The sequence below is a fragment of the Pholcus phalangioides genome, unplaced genomic scaffold, assembly GCF_987345545.1.
Source record: "Pholcus phalangioides strain wild (caught in Gottingen) unplaced genomic scaffold, Ppha-v1.0 ptg000003l_1, whole genome shotgun sequence".
In the NCBI taxonomy this organism is placed as follows: domain Eukaryota; kingdom Metazoa; phylum Arthropoda; class Arachnida; order Araneae; family Pholcidae; genus Pholcus; species Pholcus phalangioides.
Window position 1 is genome coordinate 23,184,891 of NW_028301596.1, and position 16,737 is coordinate 23,201,627.

The following is a 16,737-nucleotide window of genomic DNA, read 5'->3' on the forward strand; positions in this document are numbered from 1 at the left end:
AGGCATCATCAAAGTCACAAAACCTGGAAAAGGTCTATGTACCCAACTGCTTTATTATACAAACTGTTGTTTCACCTACACACAAAATGTGCACCACAATTTTGGAACAATGAATGTTAGTTTACTGTCAAAGACCATAAAGTAATAAATACAATTTTTTTTTCAACCAGGCAGAAGTTTTTAATGACTACTCAATTTTTAGAACCCTCAAACTAAGCAAATGAAAAATTACTAAATCAGTAAATGGTCCACATACATGCCCCCCCCCCCCAAATAACCTTAAAAACAATACAATTTCTGCTTTGGCAGAATCATTAATTGCAATCAACTACATTTGTATTATTGCAAAATCGCCTAAGCCCTCGGGCTATCGTGAATATTCAATGCAATCCACTCCTGTATACGCCCTTTCGAGTGGTATATACGGACGTTCAGCAATCCTAGACTCAAGTACAAACAGTCTAGCCGATTTTCCAATTCGGAGGGAAGCACATTAGAGGGCTGATCCCCAGCCTGGGGACTCTTAAGTGAGAAAGAGAGGAGAGAGAGAGAATTCTCATTTTTGTTTTTTCACACTATAAATTCACTATACGGGGCATGTGAAAAATTTGGCCTGAGCAAGCCAAAGATCTCAGCTTAGGGGGCCTTACTGCAAGATGTGGGGGCACTAGACCAGTGTTTCCCAACCTTTGGAATCCCGCTGCACGGTTGATTTCTTTTTCTTCATTGGAAGGCCTCAGCATACATAAGATTAAAGGGAAATACATGGGTAAAAATGAAGTAATAAACCACTCACGGCCCAGTTTGGCAGATGCCAGAGCCTGGCGGTTGAGGAACACTGCACAAGACCAAGGGCCCTTTCGAAGGATGGATTTCACATATTTTTTCTCCTATTCACATTTTTCGAAGTCCAATATTAGACGCTTGTTATTTGCTCTACCGCCATGCTTAGGTGTCCGTCTAAATAAAGCATCTTCAATCCATTGCTCGCGAGCACTTGATCAACGTTTAATTTAAACACCTTGTGCAAATTGCATTCAATTATTAAAATCATCCGGATTCCGTATTCCAATGGTTCTTTTTTGTCAGCGGCCTCTCTTGCGTAATTCATGTTTCATCGGCGGCTTCCCAAGGAGTTTGGCAGTTTTTTTCACCATATAAAAGAACCACTTATAGCATAGGTTTTGCGCTCACAAATTCATATTTTCAGCTCGCCACGATGCTCCTAAGAGCCCCGGAGCACACTTTTGGAAGCACTGTGGTACTCCTTTAAATTCGGCCTAAAAGTTATGTTACAACACAATTAATGGCGAACGAGTTCGATGTCGGTCTTCTCTTGAACTATATTGTTCTCTCGCATGCGTATACTGTACGATTTCCTCATTCGCTATAGCTAGTCGGTAAAGATCGAAGCAATAAAAATAAATAAAAAAATAAATTATAATTTTAAAAAAATTCTTTCGCAGGGGAAAAAATTGGTGCCCTTTCACCTGCTCCCCCATAAGAATGGGGCTGAAAGAGCAGCAGCCTTAAGGCCTGGGAGAATCACCATCATTGTTTTTTCATGCTATAAATTAACTACAGCCCCCCCCCCCCCCAATGTAAACTCTGGCATGCAGAACCCCCAAAGATCAACAGCACTGCTCCACGATGTGGGAGGAAGATCACATACTTTCTACGGTAAACCAATTTTGTTCCCAAGAGGACTCCCTACTGCCGTGGTCTATTACAGCCCCCTTTCTACGAATTATCACGTGATCCTGAGAGCACTGCTTTAAGCTCCAGTCCCACGACAGTGGGCTAGGGAACCCTTGGTAAGATAATTAAAGTTAAAGATAATAAAAGTCTTTGTCAGGATTCGCGGTCATCTCCTCCCCTCTGGGAAGCAATAATTTTTATGGCTTTCAATACAAAGGCAGCGGAACGAGCGCCTTCCTTTGAAAATGACCGGACAAGTACGGCTACTTCACGCCGGCTGTGGTTTTTGCGGTTTATGTTCAACAAAGACTTTTATTATCTTTAGATTTTTATTAACTTTAATTCTTTAATTATCTTACAAAGAGTGCTCCAGCCCACTTTCGTGGGACTGCTGCTTTAGGCCCCTTTCACACGGAGCGGATGCGGGTCCGCATACCCTTTCAAACGAGCGCTGAAGATGCGGACGAATCGCCTGCATCTTTCGTTCGAAATTCGTGCATAAAAACTGTTTTTTCGCAATTTCTGTAATTATTTTTCTCCTTCACCCCTGATTCAGTGCCCATAGGCAGCCTAGAGGCATTGTTTGGTGGTTTTTATCATTGAGCCTAAAGATGCCGCCATTCCGATCCTCACAAGTAGTCGATGGGAGAAAATATCTTAAAATATTTTCAAAAAATTTTGAAAAAGAATCTGTCTTTTCGGAAAAATATGAAAGAAAATTCCAAAAACACATCCAATGTTCGAAAAATCCAATCCAAAAACATCCAAAACATTCGATGTTCCAAAAAAAAAAAAAAAAAAAAAAATTCAGCAAATATCAAAGAATTTGCAAGTAGTAAAAAAAGGGAGGGGTTGGGACTTTCAAAATGTCTGTGCTTAGAAATATTCACATCACGATTCTGTCTTAGGCCGGGATTACACTATAAAAGTTTTGTAAAAGCTCTTTGATAAAACGTGAAAAATTCAACCAAAGATCACCGGTTGCATTTGCCTGAATGCAACCGATGCGCCTATTGGTTGAATTTTTTAACTTTTATAAAAGATCTTTTACAAAACTTTATAGTATAATCCCGGCCTCAAGTAAGTACGGATTACACTATAAAAATTTTATAATAATTCTTTTAAAAAAGCAACTAATAAATTTATCGGTTGCACTTGCAATTTATTAGTTGCTTTTTTCAAGTTTTATAAAATAACTTTCATAAACCTTTTAGAGTGAAATCCCATCCTTAGATTAGTCACTTCTGAAATATAAAATTTCATTTTTTTAAGTTTACAGACTAAATATTGAGTAAAATAAACTTGTAGGTATCGAGGGAACCACATAAAATATTCAAGCGCTAAGGTATTCAAACGACTTAATCCGGCCCTGAGTGAACACCGTAGATAACGTTGTTTATGAAAAGTATTTTTTTTAAAGTTTAAAAAAATTAACAGATTAAAAATTTAAAAACATAACAAATATTTAAAATAATATTTCAAATATTTTTATATTCTTTAAATAATTTTAAAAATTTAAAAAGAAAAAAATTAAAATTTTTAAATTAAATTTAAAAGTTATTAAAGTACGTAGTCAATTAAATATTCGTAATGAACAGAACGGCTTATAGTTTTGGTCCCGTCAGTGGCCGTTGTTGGCAGGTTTTATTGTATAAAATTGTGAAATATGGACAAAAGGCAGTTAAAGTTTCTATATCTCAATCTCAGAAGGAAACGAAGGGATACACGTATGTAGGTACATTATATTAATGAGCAGGGACCATCATATGGTGTTTTTAAGGGTATTTATGGCAAATAATTAAAAAAATTCCGTGAAAAATCACCTTCAAAAAGTAGCCAAAGATGCAGATGAATTCGCTCCGCATCCGCATCGTCTGAATAGCTCCGAATAAACCTATTGTCAAAACTTCTATGTGCGGATGCGGAGCCCGCACTTAGGTTTTGACACATGCGGACGACGTCCGGACCCGCATGAACATTTCCTAGGTGCGGAGATTTTTCGCCTCGTCTGAAAGGCGCAGTATATTCCAATTGTTGGAGTATATTCCAATTGAAAGGGCCCTTAGGGCCCTTTCACACGGAGCGGATGCGGGTCCGGAAGAAGTTTTAACAATTGGAATATACTGCGCCTTTCAGACGAGGCGAAAAATCTCCGCACCTAGGAAATGTTCATGCGGGTCCGGACGTCGTCCGCATGTGTCAAAACCTAAGTGCGGGCTCCGCATCCGCACATAGAAGTTTTGACAATAGGTTTATTCGGAGCTATTCAGACGATGCGGATGCGGAGCGAATTCGTCCGCATCTTTCGCTACTTTTTGAAGGTGATTTTTCACGGAATTTTTTTAATTATTTGCCATAAATACCCTTAAAAACACCATATGATGGTCCCTGCTCATTAATATAATGTACCTACATACGTGTATCCCTTCGTTTCCTTCTGAGATTGAGATATAGAAACTTTAACTGCCTTTTGTCCATATTTCACAATTTTATACAATAAAACCTGTCAACAACGGCCACTGATGGGACCAAAATTATAAACCGTTCTGTTCATTACGAATATTTAATTGACTAAATACTTTAATAACTTTTAAATTTAATTTAAAAATATTAATTTTTTTCTTTTTAAATTTTTAAAATTATTTAAAAAATTATAAATATTTGAAATATTATTTTAAATATTTGTTATTTTTTTAAATATTTATTATTTTTTTAAATTTTTAATCTTTTAATTTTTTCAAACTTAAAAAAAAATTCTTTTATTAAACAGTGTTATCCACGTACGGTGTTCACTCATGGCCGGATTAAGACGTTTGAAGACCCTAGCACTTGAATATTTTTGGTGGTTCCCCCGATACCCCTACAAGTTTATTTTACTCGATATTCAGTCTATAAACTTAAAAAATGAAATTTTATATTTCAGAAATGACTAATCTAAGGATGGGATTTCACTATAAAAGGTTTATGAAAGTTATTTTATAAAACTTGAAAAAAGCAACTAATAAATTTATCGGTTGCATTTGCTCTAATGCAACCGATAAATTTATTAGTTGCTTTTTTTTAAATAATTGTTATAAAATTTTTATGGTGTAATCCGGCCGGGATTATACTATAAAGTTTTATAAAAGAACTTTTATGAAAGTTGAAAAATTCAACCAATAGGCGCATCGGTTGCATTCAAGAAAATGCAACCGGTGCACACACACACACACACACATTTTGTATTAAAAAAATTCAACCAATAAGATAATATTGGTTGAATTTTTCACGTTTTATCAAAGAGCTTTTACAAAACTTTTATAGTGTAATCCCGGCCTAAGGCTGGTATTACACTATAAAACTTGAAAAATGTAACCAATAAACACATTTGTTACATTCGAGCGAACTTAACTGATCGGCCTATCGGTTGCATTTTTCAAGTTTTATAAACGAACTTTTATAAAACTTTTATAGTGTAATCCTGGCCTAAGACAGAATTGCAATGTGAATATTTCTAAGCACAGACATTTTGAACGTCTCCACCCCTCCCCTTTTTTTCTACTTGCAAATTCTTTGATATCTCCTGAATTTTGTTTTTAGGAACATCGAATGTTTTGGATGTTTTTGGATTGGATTTTTCGAACATTGGATGTTTTTGGAATTTTTCTTTCATATTTTTCCGGAAAGACGGATTTTTTTTTTTCAAAATGTTTTGAAAATATTTGAATACATTTTCTCCCATCGACTACTTGTGAGGATCGGAATTAAGACATCTTTATTCCCATATTCTATGTGGCTCTAGACTAAACCACCAAAGAATGCCTCTAGGCTGCCTATGGCCACTGAATCAGGGGTGAAGGAGAAAAATAATTACAAAAATTGCGAAAAAATAGTTTTTATGCACGAATTTCAACCTAAAGATGCGGGCGAAACACCCGCATCTTCAGTGCTCGTGTGAAAGGGTATGCGGACCCGCATCCGCTCCGTGTGAAAGGGGCCTTAGGGGTAATATTACAGATGTTGAAAGGTTCAGACAAGCAAAGAAAGAAAAGTTTCTTTTTTGTTCATCCACTCTAACTAGCTTTTTTGCCCCAATATAGGGTTGCTACATATTGGCATTTTTCTTTTCTGTTGCTTCTCACCCATCCATCCCTCTGAGGCAAAAAAAAAGAATGAATAGAACAGAGATGCCACTTGACTCTAATTTACCTGGGTCCCATCTGCGTCCTTTTGAGTGAAAGTGGGTCCCTCTCAAAAGAGATTTATCTTAAAAAAAATTATGCCCCCCCCCCTCCATAATTCACTGGTATCTCTATGAATTTTCTTCCGGTATGCCCCAGGTTTTTGATCACCTGCTTATATTTCTTTGTTGAGACTGAGCGGTGGGCCATGTTCCGGGTAAGAGAAGAAGGTATCTGTGAATCAAGTACATTTCTAAAAACATGTTCTATCCAAAGGTTCATTTACTTTCATTGTCTACTAGTAGGAAAAACTTGCAAAAAGAAGTTCATTAGCACTGAGAATTTAATGTATGGAATTCCGCACATGTAATAAATCTAAAACAAATATACAGTTGATCCCGCTTATAACGTTTCTCCCATTCAGAATGTATGAACTTATTTTTGTGGTCCTAACAATGAGTAATTCTCATTGCGATTTCCTGTTTAAAGTGTTTTCCTATTTATAACGTTTTTTATGATGGTTTTTGAAAAACGTTATAAGCAGGATCCACTTTAATTAACAGTTGAAGGCACACATTTATATATTTACTGTTAATCAATGTATAAATTCACTTCTGAAAGATTTTACATTTCGTTAAAAATATCTTAGCATTTTCAATATCTTCTGATCAAATTTAAAGCAAATTAGATTCTCTCTCACACACTTATCTTCTGATTACCTATTCATAATTTGGTTTTCCTGGCAAAATGATTTTATTTTCCTTCCCTGATGGTTCACCATTCTGATCTGTCGCCATTTAACTGTCATATATTTTAACACCTGAATATGGAAGCTATGTCAGATTTGTGTTGGAGAAACTTAAGTGTGCTTATGAATGTGTGCCCAGCATTTAGAATGTTTTGTGTTCAGTAGGTGGTGCCATCTATCTAGCGCTGCAACTAGATACTTTCACAAATGGGGCAAGTACACATTTTGGCACACCCATGTAATGTAGAAGAAGCAGTTATAACGGTGAATTTGGTGCCCCCTCTCTAGTCCAGAGCGCAGGACACTAGGCCCGCCTGCGCCCTGCATCTATTCCCTAAACTAGTAATGCGTGCATTTGAAGTTCAATGTATGCATATTTGTATTGTGGGTCTGTGTGAGCGCCGTGGCAACCAGAAGTTTTTTTCAAAGGAATAGCCAACTCAAAATTTGAAATCTTTAGAAATCACATTTTTAGCTGATTACCATTGAGCAATCGCAAGTTCCAAACACAAATTTTCACCAAAAGCAAAATTTGGGGGAGGTTATAAGGGGGCCTCTTCCTCCCCCCCCCCCCGATCAAAAATCAAAAATATTTTTGTAGAGAATTAAAATATTGGAATAAAATAATTTATTTTATACTATCTGTGAAGAATCTGATTCTGGTGCTCCCCAAAAGCCGATTCTGAGTACACACCCGTGATTTTCGCGATGCGAAACGGTGACTACCGCATAGCAGCTAGATGACAAAACTGGATATTCAAGGTCGAGTTTTTACAGATTCAGTTTTTTTCCAAAATATCGGGAAAGTTTTACAATTTGAACGGGCATTCCAATAATTTACGATTTAAAAAAAAACCGCGCATTCGCAATATTGTAGGAACAAGACGAATTTACGCCGTAGAGACGCGGTCTTTGAATGCCGGCCGATAGCCGCGAAAGTACCGTAATTTCCCATATATAACCAAAAGGGGGAAAATCTGCAGGGTAATAAAAATCCGAAATTTGAAACTTCTGTACACGGCCCCTCATTCAGGGAAGCAACTAGATATCCCTCATCTTAAGTCGGATTTTCCTAGGAATAAGTTTTTTGCACAGCGTGAACCGAATTAGAAATTTCACGCCTGCAGAAACGTGTTACATAATTACGTTACGCGTTTGTGTTTTCCTAGCGTGGTGCATCAGATCAGGGCGGCTATATTATAGTACATGGCCTTGACATCAGAAACTCTGTCGTCTGCATGCTCCGGTTTGAAGGGAAGCGAAAGAAAACACGAGAGAGAGAGAGTGAAGAGAACATCGGCAAAACGCGCGGCGCCCGACGCATCTGACTTCTCCAGAAGCAGTGGGCCAATCACGCCCGACGTAAAGCGCTGTCGTGAGGCGTATTGCGCTCTGTAGGAAAACGGTCATGCTCAAGGGCGTAGCGAGGGGGGGGGGGGACTTGGGGGGTCTGGTTTCCCGCCCCCGAAATGTGAGAAAATGACCGAAAAAAGGGGAAAAAATGGCCAAATCCATTGTTCTGTCACTTTGGTCTCCCCCCCGAACGAAGTTTCTGGCTACGCCTCTGGTCATGCTGCTTTTCTTATCGGTGAGTGGACGGCGTGTCGCGCTAGGCGAATTACGTTGAGCGCAGCACAGGAAACCTGCTCCTAGGAAAAGCCGGCTTTATTCTTCAATAACCAAAGCCGCTTGTAAGTTACACATGGCAAATTATGAAGATATGTAAGTTTTTCAGGAATGACGCTCTTTTGATACCACTTCCAAAAGCAAAATGTGTAAATTACAAGATCTGATATAAATAAATCAAGGTGGGCCAGATGGTTTTACTCGTTGTCCATCACTTTCAAAAAGGATTTGTTAAAATTTTAGTGGTCAATGCCAGTGTAATCATTTTTGACAAATGAAGCACTTTCATTTCTAGCTCTTTACTTGAGCATTGTAAATATTGTTTGTCTCTCTGCATGCCCTAAAAATACAGAAGAAAACTGAATGCTATTAGGCATCATCAAAGTCACAAAACCTGGAATAGGTCTATGTACCCAACTGCTTTGTTATACAAACTGTTGTTTCACCTATACACAAAATGTGCACCAGTACTCTTAATGCAGCTTTGTCAATAACCCGCGTGTATTGAAGAGTAGAGCCAGTATATACAGCAGTGTACAAAGTAGTAAAACCAGTTTTTCAAGGTCGCGCGATCATGATACAAGGTAAAAAAAAAAGAAAGGGAAAAAAGTTGGGGAGGTTTTTGTCTCTACTTTTTTTCTTACAACTAGGAAAGAACTCGTCCCGGAGGACGCGCGATCAAAATTTTTACGCGTCCTATTCCGAAATTCCGGGTACGTTATAACGCGTCAACGGCATCTCTGATAGAACCTGAGAGAGAAGAAAGAAATTTTAAATGCCATAGCTTCTCCAAAGCTTAGATTTTAGAGAAAAAATCGAGAAAAAAAAAGACCTCTCTCTGGAGAATCAAAAAAAAAAAAAAAAAAATCCGCGACCTCCACTCAAATTTTGTGACTTTTTCGGGACTTCTGTGACCTTTTTTCATTCCGTGACCTCGTGACTTTCCCGTGATGGTAGACACCCTGGTACTATATGAAACATGATTTAGAATTTAAATTACCTTTCTGTTCTACTATAAGCATGGCCCCCACAAGGGGTGGGCTGACAAGGCTCCAGCCCTGGGGCCCGGGAGGATTTTAATCATTTTTTTGTTTTTTCACGCTATAAATTCATCATAAAGGGGGGCCTCATAAAATTTTGGTCCGGGGGCCCGTAAAAGATCCCAGCCTAGGGGCCCTGCTTCAGGATGTGGGGGCCATGACTATAAGCATAAGATATGGATTTAAGAGCATACTAAAACATTGGTTCTTGTACCTTTAGGGTGTAGGGTAGACCGGGGCACGTTTACACACGGCTTATAGTTCACATACCGTTTGTCAGAGCACGCCACTAGTCGGGCCAGAAGAATCGCCTCAGATGCCATTTGCACTCACATCAGTCTGGAGTCAGTCAATAGAGTGGGCAGTAAAGTGGACAACTTTTACTGATTTTTTACCAGGTAAGTACATTTTTACCCTTATTTATTGGCTTTAATAGAGCTCGTACTATTAGAAAATTATAACTAATTATGGATTATCCTTTTAGATTGTTGTTTTGCGGTTATTTTAAGCTATTTAATTGATTATTTAACTTATGAATAAAGCTTACGCGCTGAGTTATAATAAGAAAACGGCGATGGGGCAAGTTTACACATAGCACAAGGGCAGATTTACACAGCCCCATGTCTGTATAAACCTGCCCTCTTCATAATAATATTCTTTAGGCCTACTATTGTTAGTTTTTAATAATTGTAATTTTTTTTAAATTAACAATGGTTCGAAATTACAAAAGGAAAACTAATAGAAGTCAAAATATTGACCCAGACATGATGAAGATGGTCAAAAATGTAAGAAGTGGGCAATCTCTGAGAAAGGCGGCTGCAGCTTTTGGTTTCAATTTCAAGACGCTTTCTAATTATTGTAAAAATTTCAATGCCCCAGAGACATTATTGTTAGACAGACTCTGATGAACAGCATGATGATGAAAACTGTATGCATTTACTGTTTAAGACCATACAAAAATTAAAGACCTGGTGAACAATTCACCCTATGTACCAGGTGTACATGTATGAAATGCGGATTTCAGACAACAGATGATGCACCAATGTAGTTTGTGCTATAAATATTTGACATTGTCCCATTTTGTTGTGTTATCAACAAGTGTCAGATGCGCACGAGTGATAAATTGGAAAAGTGTGTGCATAGTGTTGTGTTGTTGTGTTCAATATATCGAAATGGAAAAGCGCAAAAACACATGTGAAATTTTGCTCGCTCAGTACAAAAAGAAGTCGTTTTTGTATCATATAGTTATAGGAGATGAAAAGCGAATTTATTTTGAGAATCCCAAGTGCAAAAAATCATGGGTAGATCTAGGCGCACCATCCACATCTACCACAAGACAGAATCGCTTTAGCAGAAAGGCGATGCTCTGTGTTTGGTGGGACCAGAGGGGCATGGTCTGTTATGAGCTGTTAAAACCTGGGGAAAAGGTTAATACTAAATGTTACCACCAACAATTGACTGATTTGAACCATTCGCTGCTTGAAAAAAGGCCAGAATACCGAAAGAGGCAACACAAAGTCATTTTTCTTCATGACAATGCTCCATCACATATGGCAAAACTGGTTCGCGCCACGTTGGAAACACTCAGCTGGGAAGTTCTACCCATGCGGCTTACTCACCAGACTTGGCTCCTTCCGATTACCACTTGTTTGCATCGATGGGTCACACACTTGCTGAGCAGCGCTTTGGTTCATATGAAGATGTGAAAAATGGCTTGATGAACGGTTCGCAGCAAAAGGGGAAGATTTTTACTGGCGTGGTATTCACAAATTGCCCGAAAGATGGGAAAAATGTATAACAAGCAATGGAGCATATACTTTGGATAAAGCACTTTTTATCATTCTTTGAATTTAACCTGTTTTTTTTTTTTTTTTTTTGAAAAAAAATTTACATTTCATACTTGTACACCTGGTAAGAGGTGGGCACATGAGGACTGTATTACCACAGGGAATTCAACATTTTTTGTTTGTATAAATTGTGAAAGCAAATTTTCGAAACCGGTGAGGATTCACCGTAATTAATGTTTGTAATCGTACTACGTCCTTTTGAAATAAACTAGGTTTCTTTGGGATTAATTTGTTGTATTTTATTCTCAGTAAGCCTCATATTTCATCATTTTTAGTGGTGTGTAAATGTACCCAGTCACGAGGCAAATTTACACAGGTGACATCATGGTAAAAAAAATAATTTAATTGAAAAAATTGAATAATTTAAGGTACATAAAATTATGCATCATATATCTTAAGGCCAAACTAATTAATTAGTAATATACATGAGAAAATTTGTGTAATGGCTAAAAGTAGAAAAACAATAGTTTAAAAAGTGTGTAAAACTGCCCGGTCTACCCTACTGTTGTACCTTGAAACAGGGTCAAATCATAAAGAAAAAAAATACAAATATTACTGGTGAAATAACACACACATAATGAGTATTTTTAACATATTTCATATATTGAAAGATATCAAAATTACACAAAAATATTATTAATATATATACATTAGTGTACACAAAGGGGTTTTTTTGGGGTTCTAACTCCCGCCCCCCTTGAGCTAAGAATACAGTGTTATTTTGCAGGGAAAAAAAGTAAACCCCCCCCCCCTCAGAAGCAAAAGAAATCTGAAAACCCCCTCAAGAAAATTCTGCGTATGCCTATGAACATATATGAACACAAAAGTAACAATAATTGAGGTAGGAACATATTTATATAGATGAAATGTATAATTATTCTCAATTATGCTTGTAAAAAGGAAAACTAAACATTTTTAAATCTTTAGTTCTGTCAGTTCCTTTGATGCTAAGTAATTGCATTAGAGATAAAACATTGATGATGTCAACATTAGCTATATCTGGCATTGATGAATTTTTCTCAAGATTAAAAAAAAAAAATTATATACATGCTAAAGAATTCAATTACGTGCAGCAACAGCTTGTTTTCTCCTGGACAATATCAATTATGCATTTTATGCACAAAATACACTGTCACATAAGCTGAAGATCTTGCTTATAGCATACGCTTCTGAAATGCCCAAGGTAGTATGCTATAAGTGAACTCAACCGTATGTTAACTGTCTCTCCGAGACCATTCATCCCTTTGGGAAAGAGCGCAAGCCACCCCAAGATGGTCTCTGGGTGGTCAACGGTCATGTCTGTTTGTAAATCAACTGCAGTCACTATTCCATACAGAGTACGATCAATGTGTATTAGACACACACCAAAATTTTCACCCAGAGAAAAAACTTTTTTCCTTATAATTGATGCATATATTGCAAAGCAAAAAAAAAACCCACCTCACCTGTAAATGAGCTTCTTTGGGTTCCGGTTTAACCTCCACTTTTGAATCTCCTGCTGATGTTCCCTGATGCACAGGGGGAACTACACTGCTACTTGGTTCTTTTTTTGGTTCTACGGGTGACTTAAAATTTGCATTACTGCTTTTCAACTTCAAATCTGTGTTTAACGCTTGCTTTTTTTTAACACAAGCATATTGTTTTCGTGAAAAATTAGAAAAACGAGCTTCAGTATTCCCTAGAAAAGCTGGTGGACGTTGATTGTGCGGCCTTACATGCTGATAAGATTGGAAATTAGGAAATCTCTGTGGTTGTATAGCTGGTGGTGGAGGTCTATGAGGTAGAGGAACTCTGAATGGGGGGATGACAAAATCTCTAGGCTGATTATTGTGAAATCTATTTGGGTCTTGAAATGGGGGAGGAGATGGGTTGAATCTGTTTGGGTCTTGAAATGGGAGAGATGGATCAAATCTATTAGGATCTTGATATGGGGGAGACTGATTAAATCTATTTGGATCTTGAAATGGTGGAGACTGATTAAATCTATTTGAATCTTGAAATAGGGGAGGAGATGGATTGAATCTATTTGGGTCTTGAAATGGGGGAGATGGGTTAAATCTTGGCCCTCTGAATTGGTTTCCTGGAAATGAAGGAGGAAGAGCAGGTGGTGGTTGCAGGAATCGTGGGCATGGAAACTGGAAATGTTCAGAGCCAAGCATGTTCCGTGGCAAATTAAACTGAGTTCTGGCATGTGGACCATCCTCTGTTAGAACATACAGGCCTGGTCTTTGCATGTGCATGTTTTCCATGAATCTCACATTCTTGTGGATATAGGCAGCTGGAATCGGAGGCTTCTGGCAAAATAAGTCAGGTCTTGATATTTGAGGACTCTGTTCAGCACGTGAAAATTTCATGCACACATTAGGATCATTGAAATTTTTTCGTTTCTTAGGTAATGCTACTCTTCCTGGTGATTGAGAATCAAGATGTTTTGAAGTAGTTATCATTTTTGAAGGTGATTGAACAGTCACGAAGTTTGTCAAATTTTTCTTCTTTGGAAAATTATTTTGACCAACACCAACAATACTCATAGATGAACTGGTTTTTGAAGTTTCCAAGTTGATATTTGTATTGATTTTGGCAGTTAAATTAGCTGTGAGTGTCACTTTGCTATTAGCACCAGCACGGCATAGTTTTGCTGAGTTGATTGCTTGAAGCTGTGTTGTCGATTGAATTTTTTGACTTATGTTTTGAGTAACATGTTTCTTATAAATCAAAGGTCTTTTAAAGCCAATCCTGTCCTGGATAGGTATGTGCTGCAGAAAAAATAAATTCCATGAGTTATAAGAAATATGTTAATGTACATTGAACAAAAAATTTGTGTACATCAAAAGTTCTTTCATTACGGAATTATGTCCTACTCCCATGGGTTTAATTATTTATTTACTGTTGAGCAACAGATGCTCAACGGTAAAAATATTCAATCATACTTCTCTTATGATTTGAAATACAGATGGCAGAAATAATTTCACACACAGATTATAAGGCACACAAACACTCTGGCAGCACAACTCCTGAAAGGGGGCTAAAATGATTCTATATATACAGTCAGATCCCATTATAACGATATGGTATAATGATAACGATATAAGTATGGGGTGGTAGCAAGACAGATTTACAGGGTAGCAAATTCAGTTAATATGAAAAATGTGAATGAATGAAAAGCTTTTTTTCTTTTAAACAGAGCACAACTCCGGTCTACCGCCATGGGCAATTTACTATCTAGTGAGTTGTGCCAGAAGCAGAGTTGGTAAAAAAACCGGTTTTTTTGAAAAAAACCCCCAAAAAACCGGGTTTTTGTTTAAAATAGTATTAACATTAAAAACAATGAAATTTCTGAAAAATAATTCAAACTTCTAATAATTAACTAAAATAAAATGTTTATTAATGTAATTAACACTATTCCCATGCTAATTAATCAATAAATATTTCTTACATTAATTTTAACAAAAATCAGCTTTTGCAATTTAATTATTTTTACAACTCAATGGATCACTGTGTGTTTGAAAATTCTTTTAATGTTATTATTAATCATATAATATATAAAGGTTTTTCTCCAGTTACTTTCAGTATACTTAATTAGAAAGCTATTTTGCAAGAAGTAATAAAAATTAGGTGAATATAATGTATTTAATGAAGCATAAATAATGCAGATTAATTAGCGATGATTTACTATATACAGGGTGATTATAACTAAGGTTCTGATTTCAAAACACTGTAAAAAAGAATGATTATCAGAATGACTTGAAAATTGACATGAATATTCCTGAAAAAATTCAATTTTATTTGATAAAGGGGAAAAAATACTTAAAAATGTAAAATTAATGACATCATCCAACATGTGGGAAATTTGGCAGAATTGATACCTTACCAATCATGGCAGAATGATACCTTACCAATCATGGCAGAATGATACCTTAATTATAGCATTTCACGATTTCATAATTCATGGAAACATCACAAAAAACTAAGTAATTGAACAAATAACTATACAACTTACTTAAGAAATGTTAAATATGTTGTCCACCGCGCGCGTGTTCTGGCTATGAGGTTGAAAGCACAAAAATTCTTGTTCAACAACAGAATCGGAGTATGCCATGGTCATAATGTGGATGTGCTTGCAATTCAGCTTTATTAAACCAAACGTGCCCCCCCCCCCCGCCGTTAATATTCCTGAGGAACTTCTAGCATATAGGGAATGTGCTGGAGATTGCAATTCATCAAAGTTTGCCATCTGACCACTGTTTATAACATTTTGAGGTACCCCCACAGCCAGAAGTTGCAAGGGTTAAGGTGCATCCTGTCAAAATGGGTCTTCAGCAGCTGCTTTGCTGGTATTGCAATGTGCATCTTGATAGAAGTTCTATCCACACACTGATGCTGTGGAAGTGTCGAAATGATGTGGTTGCACGAAACAGATTATACTGCTGGCCAAGTACAGCATCATCTACTTGCACATTTTGCACTTTTTTCTTTTGCGAAAGAAACTTCCATTGCTTCAGGAGTATCCATGCAAATTTTCAAGTCATTCCGATCAGTACTTATTGTATAGTTTTGGAATCAAAACTTAAATTATAATCACCCTGTATATAGCTGATTATTTTTCATAAATCTGTTACTACTATACAGTAGAACCTTGATTAACTGGGCTTAACAGTGTGTGTGTGTGAAAGTATAAAAAAAACAACTATTGAATATTAAGACTGTGAGATATACAGTAGGAGATGTGTTACTTCTTATGGGAAAGAAAATGTATGTGAGGTAATGTAACTACTAGTACATTAGTCTTTGTCCTTTAAGGACAGCTGGTGTCTTTATTGGATTATAGGACCACTTGCCCCTAGCATGATGGTGTCACTACTGTAGCTGCTTCTTTGTGAAGGGAAAAAGAAACCCTGTGAGATAATACACCACTACATTTAGATGTGTGATGCAATCCTTATTCATGAATTCGCTAAAGATAGAGCATAAGAATGTAGCCAAAGGTTAGAAAATGTTGTAAGAATGAGAAACTTTGGCTTTCATATTATATAACTTTAAATGACTAAGATACTTCATATGAAAAAAATATATATATTCTGGCCACTTTTATGAGACTTTTTGAAAAAAATCACGTATAAAATCTTATGTCATTTAAAGATATCCATCAGGATGTACCCCAAGGTTATAAAATGTGGTAAAAATGAAACATTTTGGCTAATAATGAACCAATATGATATTTTTTAAGGAAAAAATGATATTTAGGCAACTTTTATATGATTTTTTGAAAAAAACCACTTGCTTGGTTTTAACCAACGTGGTTTAAACCAAACAACCCTGGCCAGAAGTGTAAGTGTGTGTATCTAACAGTCTGTGTGCGTAGCTAGTGTTGTGTTTGATGTTTCAGTGCTGCCATCTATATTTCAGAAGTAAAATGAGTGAAGTGTAATGACCGAATACCTGTACTGCTTGTAGGTTCTCTACGGCGAGACTTTTTAATGGGGGGGGGGGGGACAGCTTGGGAACCTCAGAAAACCAACTTCAGCCGACCACTACTGTGGGGTTCAAACCCAGGACCTCACGAAGCGAGTCCGTCACTATGACCACTCAACCACCACAGCGGCTTTGAATAGAAAGCT

At 36.9% G+C, this 16,737-nt stretch overlaps 1 protein-coding gene across 1 annotated transcript in view; it reads right to left on the reverse strand.

Annotated features, from left to right (window-relative positions):
- Positions 1 to 16,737, reverse strand: part of LOC149088318 (uncharacterized) — a 234,276-nt gene that overhangs the window by 47,641 nt on the left and 169,898 nt on the right. Inside the window, exon 17 of the mRNA XM_089246939.1 lies at positions 12,565 to 13,875. Coding sequence (XP_089103065.1) covers positions 12,565 to 13,875 — 1,311 coding nt within the window. The remainder of the gene's footprint in view (positions 1 to 12,564; positions 13,876 to 16,737) is intronic.